The sequence below is a fragment of the Phoca vitulina genome, unplaced genomic scaffold (assembly GCF_004348235.1).
Source record: "Phoca vitulina isolate PV1807 unplaced genomic scaffold, GSC_HSeal_1.0 scaffold30, whole genome shotgun sequence".
Taxonomy (NCBI): Eukaryota; Metazoa; Chordata; class Mammalia; order Carnivora; family Phocidae; genus Phoca; species Phoca vitulina.
The window spans coordinates 17,983,891-18,000,207 of record NW_022589733.1 but is presented as its reverse complement, the minus strand read 5'-3'; the positions used below and the strand labels follow the sequence as shown (position 1 = coordinate 18,000,207).

Here is a 16,317-nt window from a genome sequence, read left to right as displayed (position 1 = left end):
ACCTTACCCCACCTGGAGTCCAATGGTCATCATAACCTCTCCCCACTATACACCCTCAACTCTATGGATCCTTTCCCTTCCCCCTCTCCACCTGACAAAATCCCAACTCTGGTTAAATCCAACTGTCCACATACTCCAATCCTACATGAGAGCAGTAAGCAGGGGCTGGAGAATAACATGCATCTCTTCTGGGGCACCTGGGTGGCTCAGTCTTTAAGCGTTTGCCTTCGGCTCAGGTCACGATTCCAGGGTCCTGGGATCGAGCCCCACATCAGGCTCCCTGCTCCACGGGAAGCCTGCTTCTCCCTCTCCCACTCCCCCTGCTTGTGTTCCTGCTCTCGCTGTCTCTCACTCTGTCAAATAAATAAATAAAATCTTAAAAAACAAAACAAAACAAACAAGCATACATCTCTTCTGTCTTCACTGTTAAGTACTATGTGAAGTATATTGCTCTGACTGCAGCCAGAGAAGACTAGACACAACTAGAAATATGTCCTGGTATTCTATTTAGCTATAATAATACATAGTTATGAAGCTCACATGTCTACAAGTTTTCTTTAATAATGTATCTATCATGTTAAACTCATATCCTGCAGATTTCTGGAGGTTTCACTGGCTACTGATACCCCAAAATCAAATTTAAGAAATGCTAATACAATTTAAGAAATGTTAACTCCAAAGTTTCCAGTTATACCTCTATCTCATGACTAGGAAAAAGGCCTATAAACTGACAGGAAGCTATTACCTGAACTAAGCGTCAAAAGCCTTCCGGTGCCAGAGTCAGGGTTTGACAGAGAAGTCAGTAAGTCTCCACAGGAATGAGATGTGGTAGCCTTCATGTCATTTGAAGGCTTTATGCTATATTCTCGGTAGTTCTTGCTTCTCTGAGGCCTTTTTCCAAGACTTCCGTGCAGGGATAGATTGTGAGAATAATGACTATCATAATTTTCTAGACCAACATCTGAAGGTAACTGAAAGGGATGGATCTGGCTAGAATCACCCACATCCAGACGTTTACCCAATGAGACATCATGGGTAAGCTGGTAAGTATCAGGTTTTAGTATCAAATCCTTTTCTGGAGTAGAACCTGAAGACTTATTGTTCAAAAAAGATAGTCGGTAGCCTTCTCGAGACATCTTCTCTGGGGATCGGACCGTGGACTGACGAGGAGAGTAGTGTCTAAATTCTAACCACCACCAAGGGGAAAAGAAAACACAAAATACAATGAGAATTCTTCTTGGCTCAGTTAGGGTACCTCTGTTCACTAGACATACCTCTGCCTACCAGAAAAAGTTCTCAGGAAGAGATGGTTTATAATTTTGATAAATAGTAGCATAAAATGATAAAAGGACTTTTACATGGAAGAACAACAAAATATGTTGGACACTGTGTAAACAGTAAAGACTCTTTAACATTCTGGAGATAAATTTCATGTCAACCTAATCCCCTAGGCATTTCCTCCTAAAACTATAGTATCAGAGTTTTTCTAGATGCTGTTTTCATATAAAAATTTTGGTGTACCCCATATGACAAGAGTTGTGATCTTATGTCTTCAGTCTACAGACAATAGTTGGTAGGTTTATGATTTCATAGACTCCTCACAATAATGCTAAGCCCACCCCCACCCCCAAACTCCACTCAGAGGTTCTAGGTTCATACACTGGGAACCAGTATCCTAAGCCAATTAAATGGCAGGGAATCCAAAACTATGAAAATCCCTAACCAGCTATAAAGCATTTCTTTCAGACAGCTGTATGTTGTCTCTAAAGAGTGTCAGAGTGGGGCAAGTAGAAGAATTCTTTGTGCTCTTTGGAGTTTTCAGAGTTTCATATGCTTAAAGGTCTTCCTTAGGAAGCATACCTGAGTTAGTCACATTAACTTAAAAAAAGCAGAATCAAGCCCTTTTTATCTCTACAGGACCTACAGAATATCAACGTTTTACCCAGGGCCAGCCTACACAGTGAGGGAAAGGTAGAACAAGATTTTTATGTAACAAAAAGATTCTAACAACAAGTGATGAGGTTAGATAATTCAGACTGTGCCTCTTATTGAAGACATTAAGAAAGTGGGATGATACATGTTCTTAAAGAATCAAAGAGCTTGTTAGCTGGTGAGGATTTTCTAGGCCAAAATCTAGGAAATAGCAAGGACACACATAGGTAAGACTAGCACTGAAAGTCACATTTACCCTCAGAAGTTTTAGGATAACAGGGACAGAAGTTCAACATCCATCCAAAGTAAGGAGTTATGACAAACCATCCCTACCCCCACCCCCATTCTCCCCACATACACATTAAGATGGAACCCCAAGCAGAATGCAACCTTCAGACTAAAAGTAAACTGGAAGTAAGCCAGCCCTTGTACTGACTGGTAATCCAGGTTTGTATCATCTGGATTAATGGGGAACCTTAAGCTTTGAGCTTGGATTTAAGTGATCCCAGAATGATAGTGTCCCAGGTACTTGGTAGAAGCAAATGAAAATCTGATCTGGAAAAGATACCTTTATGTAAGGCTTTAAATAATTCCTATAAATAGTTTTTCAAATATGTAGCAAATAGCCAAAGCAAAGGTAGCCAAAGCAAAGGAACAAAAAAGGAAACAAGACAACATAAGTATGAGTAGAAAAAAAGACAATAAACTTCAGATACTGGAATTAACAGATATAGCCTATGCAACAGCTATGTTTACTATGTATAAAGAAATATAAAACAAGCTGGAAATTTTCTGTTTATAAAAACTGACACAGCAGACTTGAAAAAGAACAAAACTTAGAGAATTGAGAAATAGAACTATTGGAATTAAGAACTCAGCAGACAAGATTACCAGCAGATTAGACACAGCTGAAGAAAATGTTAGTGAACTGAAAGGTGAGTCAGAAGGAATTATCCAGAATGCAGATCAGAACCCCCCCACCCAAAAATATAAAAGAATAAGAGAAAAAGAGAAAGAGGACAAAGTAAAGATCTCTACTATATATTTTTTTAATCAAGAGTCCCAGAAGGACAGATAGAAAGACTAAGACACAAACAATATTTGAAGCTCTTTCCAGAATTAATGAGACACAATTCACAGATTCAAGTGTAATAAATACCAAACAGGATAAATAAAAAGAAATCCACATATCATACCAAAATTGAAGAAAACCAAAGACAATTGGAAAATCTTAAAAGCAGCCAGAGAAAAAAAGACAGATTATCCTTGCAGGAGTGACAGACCTCCAGCTGACTTTTCAAAAGCAAAAACAAAAGAATACAGTGGAATACCTTCAATATTCTGAAAGAAATAACTGCCAACCTAGAAATTTATACCTGGCCAAAATACTCTTTAAGAATGATGGTAGAGGGGCGCCTGGGTGGCTCAGTCGTTAAGCGTCTGCCTTCGGCTCAGGTCATGATCCCAGGGTCCTGGGATCAAGCCCCATATTGGGCTCCCTGCTCGCCGGGAAGCCTGCTTCTCCCTCTCCCACTCCCCCTGCTTGTGTTCCCTCTCTCACTGTGTCTCTATCAAATAAATGAATAAAATCTTAAAAAAAAAAAAAAAAGAATGATGGTAGAATAGAGGCATTTTCACACAAACAAAAACTGAAAGACTTCAACAGAATAAACCCACACTAAATGAAATTCTAAAAGACATACTATAAACTAGAGAAAACTGATCTCAGAAGGGAAATCTAGGATGAAAAAAGAACAAAGTGGTAAATACAAAGATAAATTTATTTTATTTATTTATTTATTTTAAAGATTTTATTTATTTATTTGACAGAGAGAGAGACAGCGAGAGAGGGAACACAAGCAGGGGGAGTGGGAGAGGGAGAAGCAGGCTTCCCGCGGAGCAGGGAGCCCGATGTGGGGCTCGATCCCAGGACCCTAGGATCATGACCTGAGCTGAAGGCAGACACTTAACGACTGAGCCACCCAGGCGTCCCTACAAAGATAAATTTAGATGAACAATGACTGTATAAGAACAATTTCATGTAGGTTTACAAATATAGAGAATTAAAATCTATAATAATAATATTTAAATCAGGAGAGACTGAAAGGAGTAAAGTACTTTAAGGTCTTTAAATTATCCAAGACAAGAGTTAAGTTATTGATTAATTTTTTAATTATATAAGTTAAGGGCACATATTGTAGTTTGGGGAATAATAATAATAAAAGTATTGAAACAGTGTATAACTTATAAATAAACCAGTAGAGAGAAAAAAATGGATGAATAAAAACATAATAAATCCAAAAGAGGGCAAGAAAGGTAAGAAAAAGAAACAAGGAAGAGCCAGCCAGTAAAAAAGTCAAGAACAAAGGAAGTCAGAATATTCACTCTTCAATCAGAAAGGCCTCACAGGTCACTAAGCATCCAGGGCAGCCCCCAACAAAAGCAGAGTTAGTTGACCCTACAGGGCCCCAGGGCTGAGACATCTCCATCTTCTCCCAAATCTCATCACTTCTAGGTTTCTCTGATTAGTGTGGAGAAAAATATTCCCTGAACAAAATATTTACCATCTTCCTGGTGATTGTTACTTGGGATCTCCCTTCTTGCCACTTCCTGAAAGGAAAAAAAGTTTGAATGTTTAGGAAAAGAGAGTTGATGGGCATCCAGATGTGACCTTACTAGACATTTCCTTTAAAACAAATACTATTTTAAAATAGTAATTGAGATAGTTTCTAAGTTACCTAAAGAGAATATCCAAAAACAAAGGAATCAACTAAATATTAATCTTTTTTTTTTTTTTTAAGATTTTATTTGTTTGACAGAGAGAGACACAGAGAGAGAGGGAACACAAGCAGGGGGGAGAGGGAGAGGGAGAAGCAGGCTTCCCGCTGAGCAGGGAGCCCAACGCTGGGCTCAATCCCAGGACCCCGGGACCATGACCTAAGCCGAAGGCAGACGCTTAACAACTGAGCTTTCCAGGCGCCCCCTAATCTGTCTTTTTATAAGATGAAGGTATTGTAAACTCAAACTGAAAAAAAAAAATCTTACTAACTTTTTACTAGTACAGTGTTGATAATCCAAATGTGGATTAATCAGAGCCCTTCATTCTTTTTTTTTTTTTTTAAGATTTTATTTATTTGAGAGAGAGAGCCCAAGAGGGGGTAGGGTCAGAGGGAGAAGCAGACTCCCTGCTGAGCAGGGAGCCCGACGTGGGACTCGATCCCGGGACTCCGGGATCATGACCTGAGCTGAAGGCAGTCGCTTAACCAATTGAGCCACCCAGGCACCCTGATTCTTTTTTTTCTCCTTCTAGCTATTTTCAGGAATTTCATTGCTCATAATTTATCAAAAAAAAAAAATGCAGACAAAAGGAGAAGTTGAATATAAAGTAGTTCTGCTTCCTGCATCATACTCACTCATACAAATGAGTCTTATATAATGGTTGTATGCCCCTCCCACCAATATTTTCACTAAGAACTTATTCTTTTTTTTTTTTTATTTTTTTATTTTTTTTTTTAAAGATTTTATTTATTTATTTGAGACAGAGAGAATGAGAGACAGAGAGCATGAGAGGGAGGAGGGTCAGAGGGAGAAGCAGACTCCCTGCCGAGCAGGGAGCCCGATGCGGGACTCGATCCCGGGACTCCAGGATCATGACCTGAGCCGAAGGCAGTCGCTTAACCAACTGAGCCACCCAGGCGTCCCTCTTTTTTTTTTTTTTTAGATATTTATTTACTTATTTGTCAGAGATAGAGAGAGCACAAGCAGGGCGAGCAGCAGGCAGAGGGAGCAGCAGGCTCCCCAGTGAGCAAGGAGCCTGTTGAGTGACTTAATCCCAGGACCCTGGGATCATGACATGAGCCAAAGGTAGACGCTTAACTGACTGGCCACCCAGGCGTCCCTAAAAACTCATTCTTAATTCTTGCCTCATCTTGCACAATCTCTACCTCCCCAATGCCCACAACTTCTATGCCATCTTTACCCCTTAACTTTTCTTCTTTTATGTTCCAATGAAGAGGCAGCTTTGGGAAAGCCACCCTTGAGATGTTAAGATTCAGTAATTAAAAGTCAGAGATAGCGGCGCCTGGGTGGCTCAGTAGGTTGAACCTCCGGCTCTCAGTTTCGGCTTAGATCATGATCTCAGGGTCCTGCGTGGGGCTCCAAGCTCAGCGGGGAGTCTGCTTCCTCTCTCTCTCTCCCCGCCAGGTCATGCTCTCTTTCTCTCTCAAATAAATAAATAAATCTAAAAAAAAAAAAAAAAAAAAAGCCAGGGGAGAAAAATGTAAGGAGTAAGTCAACAGGAGATGGAGACATTGAGTAGAGAGGAGAAATTTTAAAACTAGCCAAACCTCTAACTGTTGTATCCCTGTTTGAGAGCCATAATACCTGGCCTAAAATGTGCTAAAAGTTGTATGTATAAATATACCACTTTCGATAATGGCCTAGTAGGGGAGAGGAAAAGGGAGATTGAAATTAATGGAGGAGGTCCTCTGCATCCTGTCTGCCCTTCTTTCCTTTTAAAGGGTCTAAAATGCCTTCATCAAACAAGTCCTCCTAGACCTTCATAAATAATTGAAAGTCAATGAATTGTTAGTATTAATCATTGACTAGTCAACAGATCAACAGGAAAGTGAATACATTACCTGTGTTCCCAGCGGGCAAGTGTCTAATTTCTGATCTGGTATACCATTGCCCTGGGTTGCAGAAGTACTCATTAGGGAATCCTTTATTTCCCGGTTGGGGAAGGGAATAAAAAGTCCTTTGTTTGAGTCTGTGTTAAAAGAAAAGGAATACAATGAAGCACTGACCAGACTTCAAAGGCAACATGTCTTATGGAAAGATACTGGAAGGGAAGTCACAAGATTGAGAGCTAGTTCTGGTGCCACCAGTTGGAAACCATGTGAACTTGGGCAAACTGCTTAACCTCTCTAATTTGCTCCATTGTAAAACAGTGATGATAAAATCTAAACTACCTATCTCTTAGGGTTGAGGTAAGGTTAAAACGAGGTAATCGGGGGTGTTTGGCTGGCTGTCAGTGGAGCATGCAACTCTTGATCTTGGATTGTGAGTTCAAGCCCCACACTGGGTATAGAGATTTAAAAATAAAATCTTAAAAACAAACAAAACTATATCCTAGTCCTGGCCACCCTAGAAACTGTTATCAAAAAGAGCCAGTTAGGATTTTTATTAGATTGGAATGCTTATAGAGAAGTTTTTGGGGGCGCCTGGGTGGCTCAGACGGTTAAGCGTCTGCCTTCCGCCCAGGTCACGAGATCCCAGCATCCCGGGATAGAGCCCCACATGGGGCCCCCTGCTTGGCGGGAAGCCTGCTTCTCCCTCTCCCTCTAACATTCCCCCTGCTTGTGCTCTCTCACACTCTCTGTCAAATAAATAAATAAAATCTTTAAAAAAAGAGAGAAGTTTTTGCACATTTTTTTTTTTTAGATTTATTTATTTTAGAGAGAGAGAGAGAGTGTGCACAGGTGAGGAGGGGGAGGGACAGAGTGAGAGAGAATCTCAGACTCCACACTGAGCATGGAGCCCAACATGAGGCTCCATCTCGACTGAAATCATGACATGAGCCAAAACCAAGAGTCAGTCGCTCAACTGACTGAGCCACCCAGGTGCCCCTGCACATTCTTGATCAATACTTATTAATTGTACAATTTGGGGACCTTGAGTCTTCTGGGGGAACTTGGATGAAAATAAGAGTTTCTTGTTTAGGGAGGTTTGTTCCCCTAGCAGGATTATGTAAGAATTAAGATAGTTTCAAAAACTTGGGCCTTAGTCAAACAATGTGCTCTTCTGCTAGTTCTCATCTGTAGGCTCTGGGCAACAGAAAGCTGCTGTAAGCCAAGGCAACTGAGAATACACAGTGAATAAAGCCAGGTTTTTGAAAATCCAGCCCCTCAGGCCATTTGGGGCTCTAAAATGTTCCCTACTTCTGAGTTGCCTCCTGGGACTGAAATTTCCTATTACTTCAATATAAAATGCTCTTTCACCATTGTATTTGATAGAACTACTTTTAAGCTCTCAAAGTTTATGTTCTCTGGCTCCTATTGCACTAGTAACACAGAAAAAAAATAAAACAAAGTAAAGCAGAAATTACTGGTCTTAACCTGATTCTAAGTATAAAATGAAAATGGTAAGTAAGCTGTGATTTTGGGTTCAGGCCTCCTCTTAACTTCATCATGCAGAACAATACTTAACACTTCCCAGGTGTCCAAGACCCTGCTCCATCCCGGTTTTTCTTTTACTGTACTTATATTTTTTCCAGATTCACAGGTTCTTTTTCTTTCAAATTCCCCAATATCCAAGTTCTTTGCTGAGTGCTCCCATACCTTCTCTTTATCACCTAAATTTGGATGACCCAAAATCTTTTTTTCTTTAAAGATTTTATTTATTTATTTGAGAGAAAGAGACGGAGATAGCAACAGAGAGCATGAGCCAGGAGGAGAGGGAGAAGCAGGCTCCCTGCTGAACAGGGATCCCAACGTGGGGCTCGATCCCAGGACCTGAGATCATGACCTGAACCAAAGGCAGACACTTAACTGACTGAGCTACCAAGGCGCCCTGGATGACCCAAAATCTCCATCTCAATTCTGATCTCTCTTTTGATGTCCAGACCTAAGTTTTTTGAACTGCCTCCAAGGAGTGCCCCTGTCCTAGACAAAGAAAAAGTCAGTATTTTCTAAACCAACTCTTTATTTTCACTTCCAGGCCTACTGTTACCGATGCTCCCCACCCTCCACTCTAAACCACATCTCAGTACTGGCATTACTACTCAATCAATCCCTCAAGATAGAAACTAATTCTTTGCCTCTCATTCATCTCAAATTTCAATCAATTATCAAATGCTATAGAATCACTTTTTTGGGGGGGGGAAGGAATCTTTAACTTTATTCGCATACCTTATAATTAACCCTTTTACAGTGTATAACTCAGTGATTTTCAGGATATTCACAAAGTTGTCAACCATCACCACGATCTGATTTCATTATCCAAAAAGAAACTCAATTAGCTGTCACTTTCAATTCTCTCTTCCCTGCCAGCACCTGGCAATCATCAATATACTTTATCTATGGACTTTCCTATTCCGGACATTTCATATAAATGGAATAACATGATATTTGGCTTTTTGTGTCTGGCTCCTATCACTAGACGTGATGTTTTCAAGATATACATTGTAGATGTATCAGTACTTCATTCTTTTTTTTATGGATATACCATATTTTGTTTATCCATTCATCAGCTGATGGACTTTTGGGCTACTATAGATACTGCTGCTTTCATTCCTGTAGAAAGTTGATTGCGATGCATCTTTCTTTGCTATTTTATTTTTTTAAAGATTTTATTTTAGGGGCGCCTGGGTGGCTCAGTTGGTTAAGCGACTGCCTTCGGCTCAGGTCATGATCTCAGGGTCCTGGGATCGAGCCCCGCATCGGGCTCCCTACTCCGCGGGAAGCCTGCTTCTCCCTCTCCCACTCCCCCTGTTTGTGTTCCCTCTCTCGCTGTCTCTCTCTCTGTCAAATAAATAAATAAAATCTTAAAAAAAAAAAAAAATTTTATTTTAAGTAATCTCTATACCCAATGTGGGGCTTGAACTCACAACCCTGAGACCAAGAGTCACATGCTCTACCAACTGAGCCAGCCAGGTGCTGCCCCTCTTTGCTGTTTTAAAATAAAATACCTATTAGATCAATATATTTTAGGTGAATTCTACTAAAAGGTAAAAGGAACTGGCTAAAAGAGTGAGCAGGACCCCTTTCAACTCACAGAATATATGCGCTATTTGCATGTAAATTATCTTTAGTAAGGCACTCATTGTTCTCCAATAATCTGACCTTCTACCCAACATAAACCTATCCAAACCACATGATCACTCAACTATGACCTGCTATACTCATTACCACTTTCACACAGCTATTCACAGCAATCCCACCAACCTCTCAGGCGATCCCAGAGTTCCACAGCCTTTAATTTTGGCTGAGGACTTTGTTTCCACACCTGCCACAAAACCTTTTCAGGTATGCTCTTAGCACAGTCTGAGCTTCTATAGCATGTGCCCATCCACATCAGTGTTTCTCAAACTCAATATCCTCACAAACTCTGAGAATATGAATCCAGTTTGAGAAACTTCAATTTAAGAAGCTCAGTATATAAAAAGATATTTTAAAAAGCAGATTGTATTGGGTGACAGTTTGGCAGTTTCTTATAAAATTAAACACTTGGTATTTGCCCAAAGGAGTTGAAAACTTATGTCCACACAAACACTACACATGGATGTTTATAGCAGTTTTCAAAATTGCCAAAACTTAGAAGCAACCAAGATGTCCTTCAGTAGGTGAATGGATAAATAAAGTGTGGTACACCCAGACAACAGAATATTATTCAGCACTAGAAAGAAAGGAGCTATCAAACCATGAAAAGACATAAAGGAACCTTAAATGGATATTACTAAGTAAAGAAGCCAATCTAAAAAGGCTACATACTTAATGATTCCAACTATATGCCATTCTGGAAAAGGCAAAACTATGGAGACAGAGGAAGATGGCAGAGTAAGCAGCCCCTGCATCTGTCCTTCACTGAGGCAACAATTACACTGGCAGAATCTGTCTGATGTAACTATTTTGGAATTCTGGAGTCTACTGAAGGCTTGCAATTTCCAGGGGAAGACCTGGAAGCTAAATGGAAGTTAACTTCAGTCAATTTTAGCTCTTGGCAGAATCAGTAACAGCTACCCATGTCCCACCCCTCATGCAAAAGAATGAAGGTACACCCTTACCTAGTCATCCCTTCCTCCCCTCTAGCCTGGCAACCACTGATCTTTTTACTGTCTCCATAGTTTTGGGGTTTTTTCCCAATTACTTTTGTTGTGGCTAAATACACGTAACACAAAATTTACCATCTTAACCATTTTTAAGTGTACAGTTCAGTGGTATTAAATGCATTCATAATGTTGTGCAACCATCACCATCATCATCTTCAGAATTCTTTTCATCTTATAAAACTGAAACTAGGGCGTCTGGGTGGCTCAGTTGGTTAAGCGACTGCCTTCGGCTCAGGTCATGATCCTGGAGTCCCTGGATCGAGTCCCGCATGGGGCTCCCTGCTCGGCAGGGAGCCTGCTTCTCCCTCTGACCCTCCCCCCTCTCATGTGCTCTCTGTCTCTCTCATTCTCTCTGTCTCAAATAAATAAATAAAATCTTTAAAAAAATAAAAATAAAAATAAAACTGAAACTATATCCATTAAATGATAACTCCCTACTTCCCCCTCCCTGTAGCCCCTGGCAACCACCATTCTATTTTCTATCTCTGTGATTTTGACTGCTTTAAATACCTCATGTAAGTGGGATCATATAGTGCTTGTCTTTTTGTAACTGGCTAATTTTGCTTAGCATAATGTCCTTAAGGTTCGTCCATGTTGTAGCATATGTCAGAATTTCCTTCCTTTTTAAGGCTGAATAATATTCCATTGTTTGTGTATATCACATTTTGCTTATTCATTCATCTGTTGACGGACACTTGGATTGCTTCCATGTTTTAGCTGTTGTGAATAATGCTGCTATGAACATGGGTATACAAACACCTCTTCAAGATCCTGCTTTCACTTCTTTGGGAATAGGCCCTAAAGTGGAATCACTGCATCATACGGTAATTTTATTTTTAACTTTTTCAGGAACTGCCATACTGCTGTCCATGGCATCTGTACCATTTTCTATTCCCACCAAACAATTGGACCAGCAGTTCCAATTCTCCACATCCTTGCCGACATGTGTTATTTTCTGGGTTTTTGATAGTAGCCATGCTAATGGGTATCATTCCAAATGATTGGTGGAAAAGCACTATTTGGAACAACTGAGCTAGTGGGAACTGTTCTCCAGAAAGCTTTCTCCTAGCCTGTGGCACAACCATTAACATGGCATAACCACTTTAGTCATATTGGATTACCAACAGTGCTTACAGGCAACACTCCCCAGGGGTCTAGCACAAACATAATTTTCAGTAGAAAGCAAAGCTCTTTAACGTTTCAGAGTTGCAACATAAATTTTATATTAAAAAAAAAAATCCAGGCAACAGCTGGAGCTTCCAAGAACCTTTAGAAATGGGCCCTGTGTCTGGTAAAGTAGTTTGTTCTCAGTAGAGACTATACACCTTTTTTAAAAAAAAGATTTATTTATTTGAGAGACAGAGAGTGGACAGGAGAGTGGGGGGGAGGCAGAGGGAGAGAATCTTCTAGCAGAATCCCTGCTGAGAACCGAGCCCGATGCCCCATGAGATCAGGATCTGAGCGAAAACCAAGAATCCCACACACTTAACCGACTGAACCACCCAGATGCCCTGAGACTACGCACTTTAAAACATTTTAATTTATGGGGTGAACCTTTATGTGTGCTAATGATGTAATATGACATAAATGAAGTCTAACTCAGCTCATACAAAAAGAAGCAAATTATACTTCAATGTATCTTCATCATTCTGGAAATGGATATATAAATGTTTTTACCTAGAAAAAACACAAGGCTGTATACCAAATTATTAATTGGGATTCTCTCTAGGGGACAGGCTTATGAGTGATTAAAATGCTGTTCTTCATGTTTTTTAGTATTTTCCAAAATTTTTTTTTTTTTTTAAAGATTTTATTTTTATTTATTTGAGAGAGAGAATGAGAGAGAGAGAGAGCATGAGAGGGGGGAGGGTCAGAGTGAGAAGCAGACTCCCTGCTGAGCAAGGAGCCCGATGTGGGACTCGATCCTGGGACTCCAGGATCATGACCTGAGCTGAAGGCAGTCGCCCAACCAACTGAGCCACCCAGGCGCCCCAGTATTTTCCAAAATTCTTACAATAGAATTTCATCAGGGGTGCCTGGGTGGCTCAGTAGATTAAGTGCTGACTCTTGGTTTCTGCTCGGCTCATGATCTCAGGGTCGTGAGATCAAGCCCTGAGACAGGCTCCACACTCAGCAAGGAGTCTGCTTGAGATTCTCTTTCCTTCTCCGTCCCCCTCTGTCCCTCCCCTGACATGCACACTCTCTAATACATAAATAAAATCTTAAAAAAAAAAAAATAGAATTTCATCAAATTTTATTTTATTTTTTAAAAGATTTATTTATTTTATTTATTTATTTATTTTTAAAGATTTTATTTATTTGACAGAGACAGAGATAGCGAGAGCAGGAACACAAGCAGCGGGAGTGGGAGAGGGAGAGCAGGCTTCCTGCCGAGGAGGGAGCCCGATGTGGGACTCGATCCCAGGACCCTGGGATCATGACCTGAGCTGAAGGCAGACGCTTAACGACTGAGCCACCCAGGCACCCTAGATTTATTTATTTTAGAGAGCACATGAGCAGGGAGGGGATGGACAGAGGGAGATTGAGAGAATCCTAAGCAGACTCCCCACTGTGTTATTTTTTAATTAATTAATTAATTAAGAGACTGCTTGATTGGGGGAGGAGCAGAGGGGGAGAGAGAATCTTTTTTTTTTTTTTTTTTTTTAAAGATTTTACTTATTTATTTGAGAGAGAGAGAACATAAGCAGGGGGAGTGGCAGGCAGAGGGAGAGGGAGAAGCAGACTCCCCGCCAAGCAGAGAGCCTGATGCTGGACTCGATCCCACCTAACCCTAACCTGAGCCAAAGGCAGACACTCAACCGACTGAGCCACACAGGTGCTTGGGGAGAGAGAATCTTAAGCAGACTCCCTGCTGACCACAGAGCCCAATGAGGGGCTCAATCCCATGACCCCGAGACCACAACCCAAGCTGAAATCAAGAGTCAGACACTTAACTGATTGAGCCACCCAGGTACCCCAGAATTTCATCAAATTTTAAATATAAAAAATGCTATTTAAAATGAAATAAAGCAATCCATGCTCCATGACATATGTGCACTGAGATTTCCAAGAAAGAAAAAATAAAAATCATATTTCACTATGGCTTATTTTACCATGAAATCACATAAAAATGACTTGTAATAAGTGTCCACATGGATAGATAAGTAGTAAAGAAAATAACATACTTTATGTTATAAACTGGAAATTCTTAATGTCTAAACTACATAGTCCATCTATTAAAGTTATTGCTGGGATTTTAGGGATTAATTTTTAGAGGTTGCAAATAATTTGGTGTATCCTTCAAAGGGACAGAGGCCTCTATAGAATAGTTTCCTCAAGTAAAAAGTCATCTGATGAGTGCCAAGTTAATCCATAAGGGTCCACTGTACGCAATTCCTCTCATGAAAAGCTTTCTCCTCACCTCTGCCACGATCATTAAATGTGGCATAACCACTTCTAATCCTATCTAATCTAATCTAATCCAGTGCTTACAGCCAACACTCACCAGGAATATAGCACAAACACAAGAGATTCTGCAGCTGCAAAGGTTCAAGGTAGAGAAACCCAGAAGGCCCAGGGTCTGAGCTGCATTGATGCAGATGAGTCATGAGTCTCTGGCTAATGAATCAATCACCTTAGCAATCAATGCTCAGAGGCCATGAGGACTGGCAATGCAATTTTCAGAATGTACTAATGATGTAAATTGATGTAAATGAAATTGAATTCTGAGTACAGCTTGTACTTGATGGGTTCTGTACTTGATGGATTTAGGCCTGCTCAATAAATAGGGCCTTTTCTGGCAGTGAGAGAAAAGAGGAAAAACACAGTCAGTAAATCTGGTGCTTACTTCAAATCTGCTATTTCTCAACTATTTTGTCTTCATCCTACTCAACACTGGGCACAAAAGCTGAAATAACTAATGTTTTAGGCATTTTGTGATCAAAGCTAGAAAGCTTACCAGTTTCAATTCTGTTATCAATATCGGCACTGACTTTTGATGCACAGCTCTCATCTGTCACAAAGTTTTTCATTGTCTTCTCCCTAGAGCTGCCACATAGAATAATTTATTTAAAATTCAAATTTAAAAAAAAAGCTCAAAAGAAGGTTTCTGAGATCACCAGTAAATGCTATTTAGAAAACATTAATTCATGGTAATCAGATTTTTTTTCAAATGTTCTAGAAAATATTAATTTCACAAATATTTCAGTTAAACCCATTTTTTAGAAAACATTAATTCATGGTAATCAGATTTTTTTTCAAATGTTCTAGAAAATATTAATTTCACAAATATTTGTTAAACCCATTTTTTAAAGCCATAATATTGTTACTGGGAATAGTGAGAGAGAAGGACACCATAGTTCAGCCTTTAAAGTAAGAAAGCCAGACTCAGTTGGTTGAGCGTCTGACTCTTGATTTCAGCTCAGGTCATGATCTCAGGGTCATGGGATTGAGCCCTGCGTAAGGCTCTGGGCTTAGCAGGGAGTCTGCTTGAGATTCTCTCTCTCCCTCTGCCCCTCCCCCTACTTGCGCATGTGTGTGCTCTCTCTTTCTAAATATCTAAAAAAAATCTTCAAAAAAAAAAAAAAAAAAAAAAGTATGAAAGCCAGAAAATTCAGGACTTAGACACTCTGTTTTCTTGATACAAACTTAGGTCTAAATGATTAAGGGAATAAGATATTTTCTTTTTTGAATTAAAAAATTCATAGGACACAGAAAGGATGGTTCTGCTGCCAAGAACTGTACTGGGAGCAACTACAGCCATTAGTTTAAAAAAAAAGAAGACGAGAGGTAAATGTTTGCTCTTGATTGATACAGTATAGTAAGATGTAAGTATAGTAAGTACAGATTGGAAGTACAGACAGCCTAGGGCGCCTGGGTGGCTCAGTTGGTTAAGCGACTGCCTTCGGCTCAGGTCATGATCCTGGAGTCCCGGGATCGAGTCCCACATCGGGCTCCCTGCTCAGCAGGGAGTCTGCTTCTCCCTCTGACCCTCCCCCCTCTCATGTGCTTGCTCTCTCATTCTCTCTCTCTCAAATAAATAAATAAATAAATCTTTAAAAAAAAAAAAAAGGAAGTACAGACAGCCTAGACTATGAGCCAGGCACTTTACACCCACCATTTCATTTAATCATAAAAGCTCCCCTATTATCCATTATCTCCATTTTATAGGTTGGGGGAACTCAGATTCAGAAAGACTTAAAAAAATCTTTACCCAAGGTCAGAGAGCTTATAAGATATTAATGCTAGGACTGGGCACTTGAGTAACATTTTACCTCTGCTTTTGCAATCATCATATGGTAACTATGATAAACGGAAATATGATAGTGCTAATTATCTGCCTTACTAGGAAATGTATTCAATTATACATTAATTCATCTCTGTATTCCTGTAACAAACAAGGTACCCCCAATAAATTAAAATAAGAATTAGTTCACAAAATATATACACAGATAATTTTTTTAAAGATTTTATTTATTTATTAGAGAGAGAGAGAGAGAGAGCATGAGAGGGGGGAGGGTCAGAGGGAGAAGCAGACTCCCTGCTGAGCAGGGAGCCGG

General features: G+C 40.0%; 1 protein-coding gene across 1 annotated transcript in view; it reads right to left on the bottom strand.

Annotated features, from left to right (window-relative positions):
- The window catches only part of LRRC36 (leucine rich repeat containing 36), a 43,953-nt gene that overhangs the window by 9,420 nt on the left and 18,216 nt on the right, over positions 1-16,317 (bottom strand). The window contains exons 5-8 of the mRNA XM_032424533.1: positions 14,718-14,806; positions 6,573-6,700; positions 4,497-4,542; positions 746-1,186 (exon numbers count right to left, since the gene is read on the bottom strand). Coding sequence (XP_032280424.1) covers positions 746-1,186; positions 4,497-4,542; positions 6,573-6,700; positions 14,718-14,806 — 704 coding nt within the window. The remainder of the gene's footprint in view (positions 1-745; positions 1,187-4,496; positions 4,543-6,572; positions 6,701-14,717; positions 14,807-16,317) is intronic.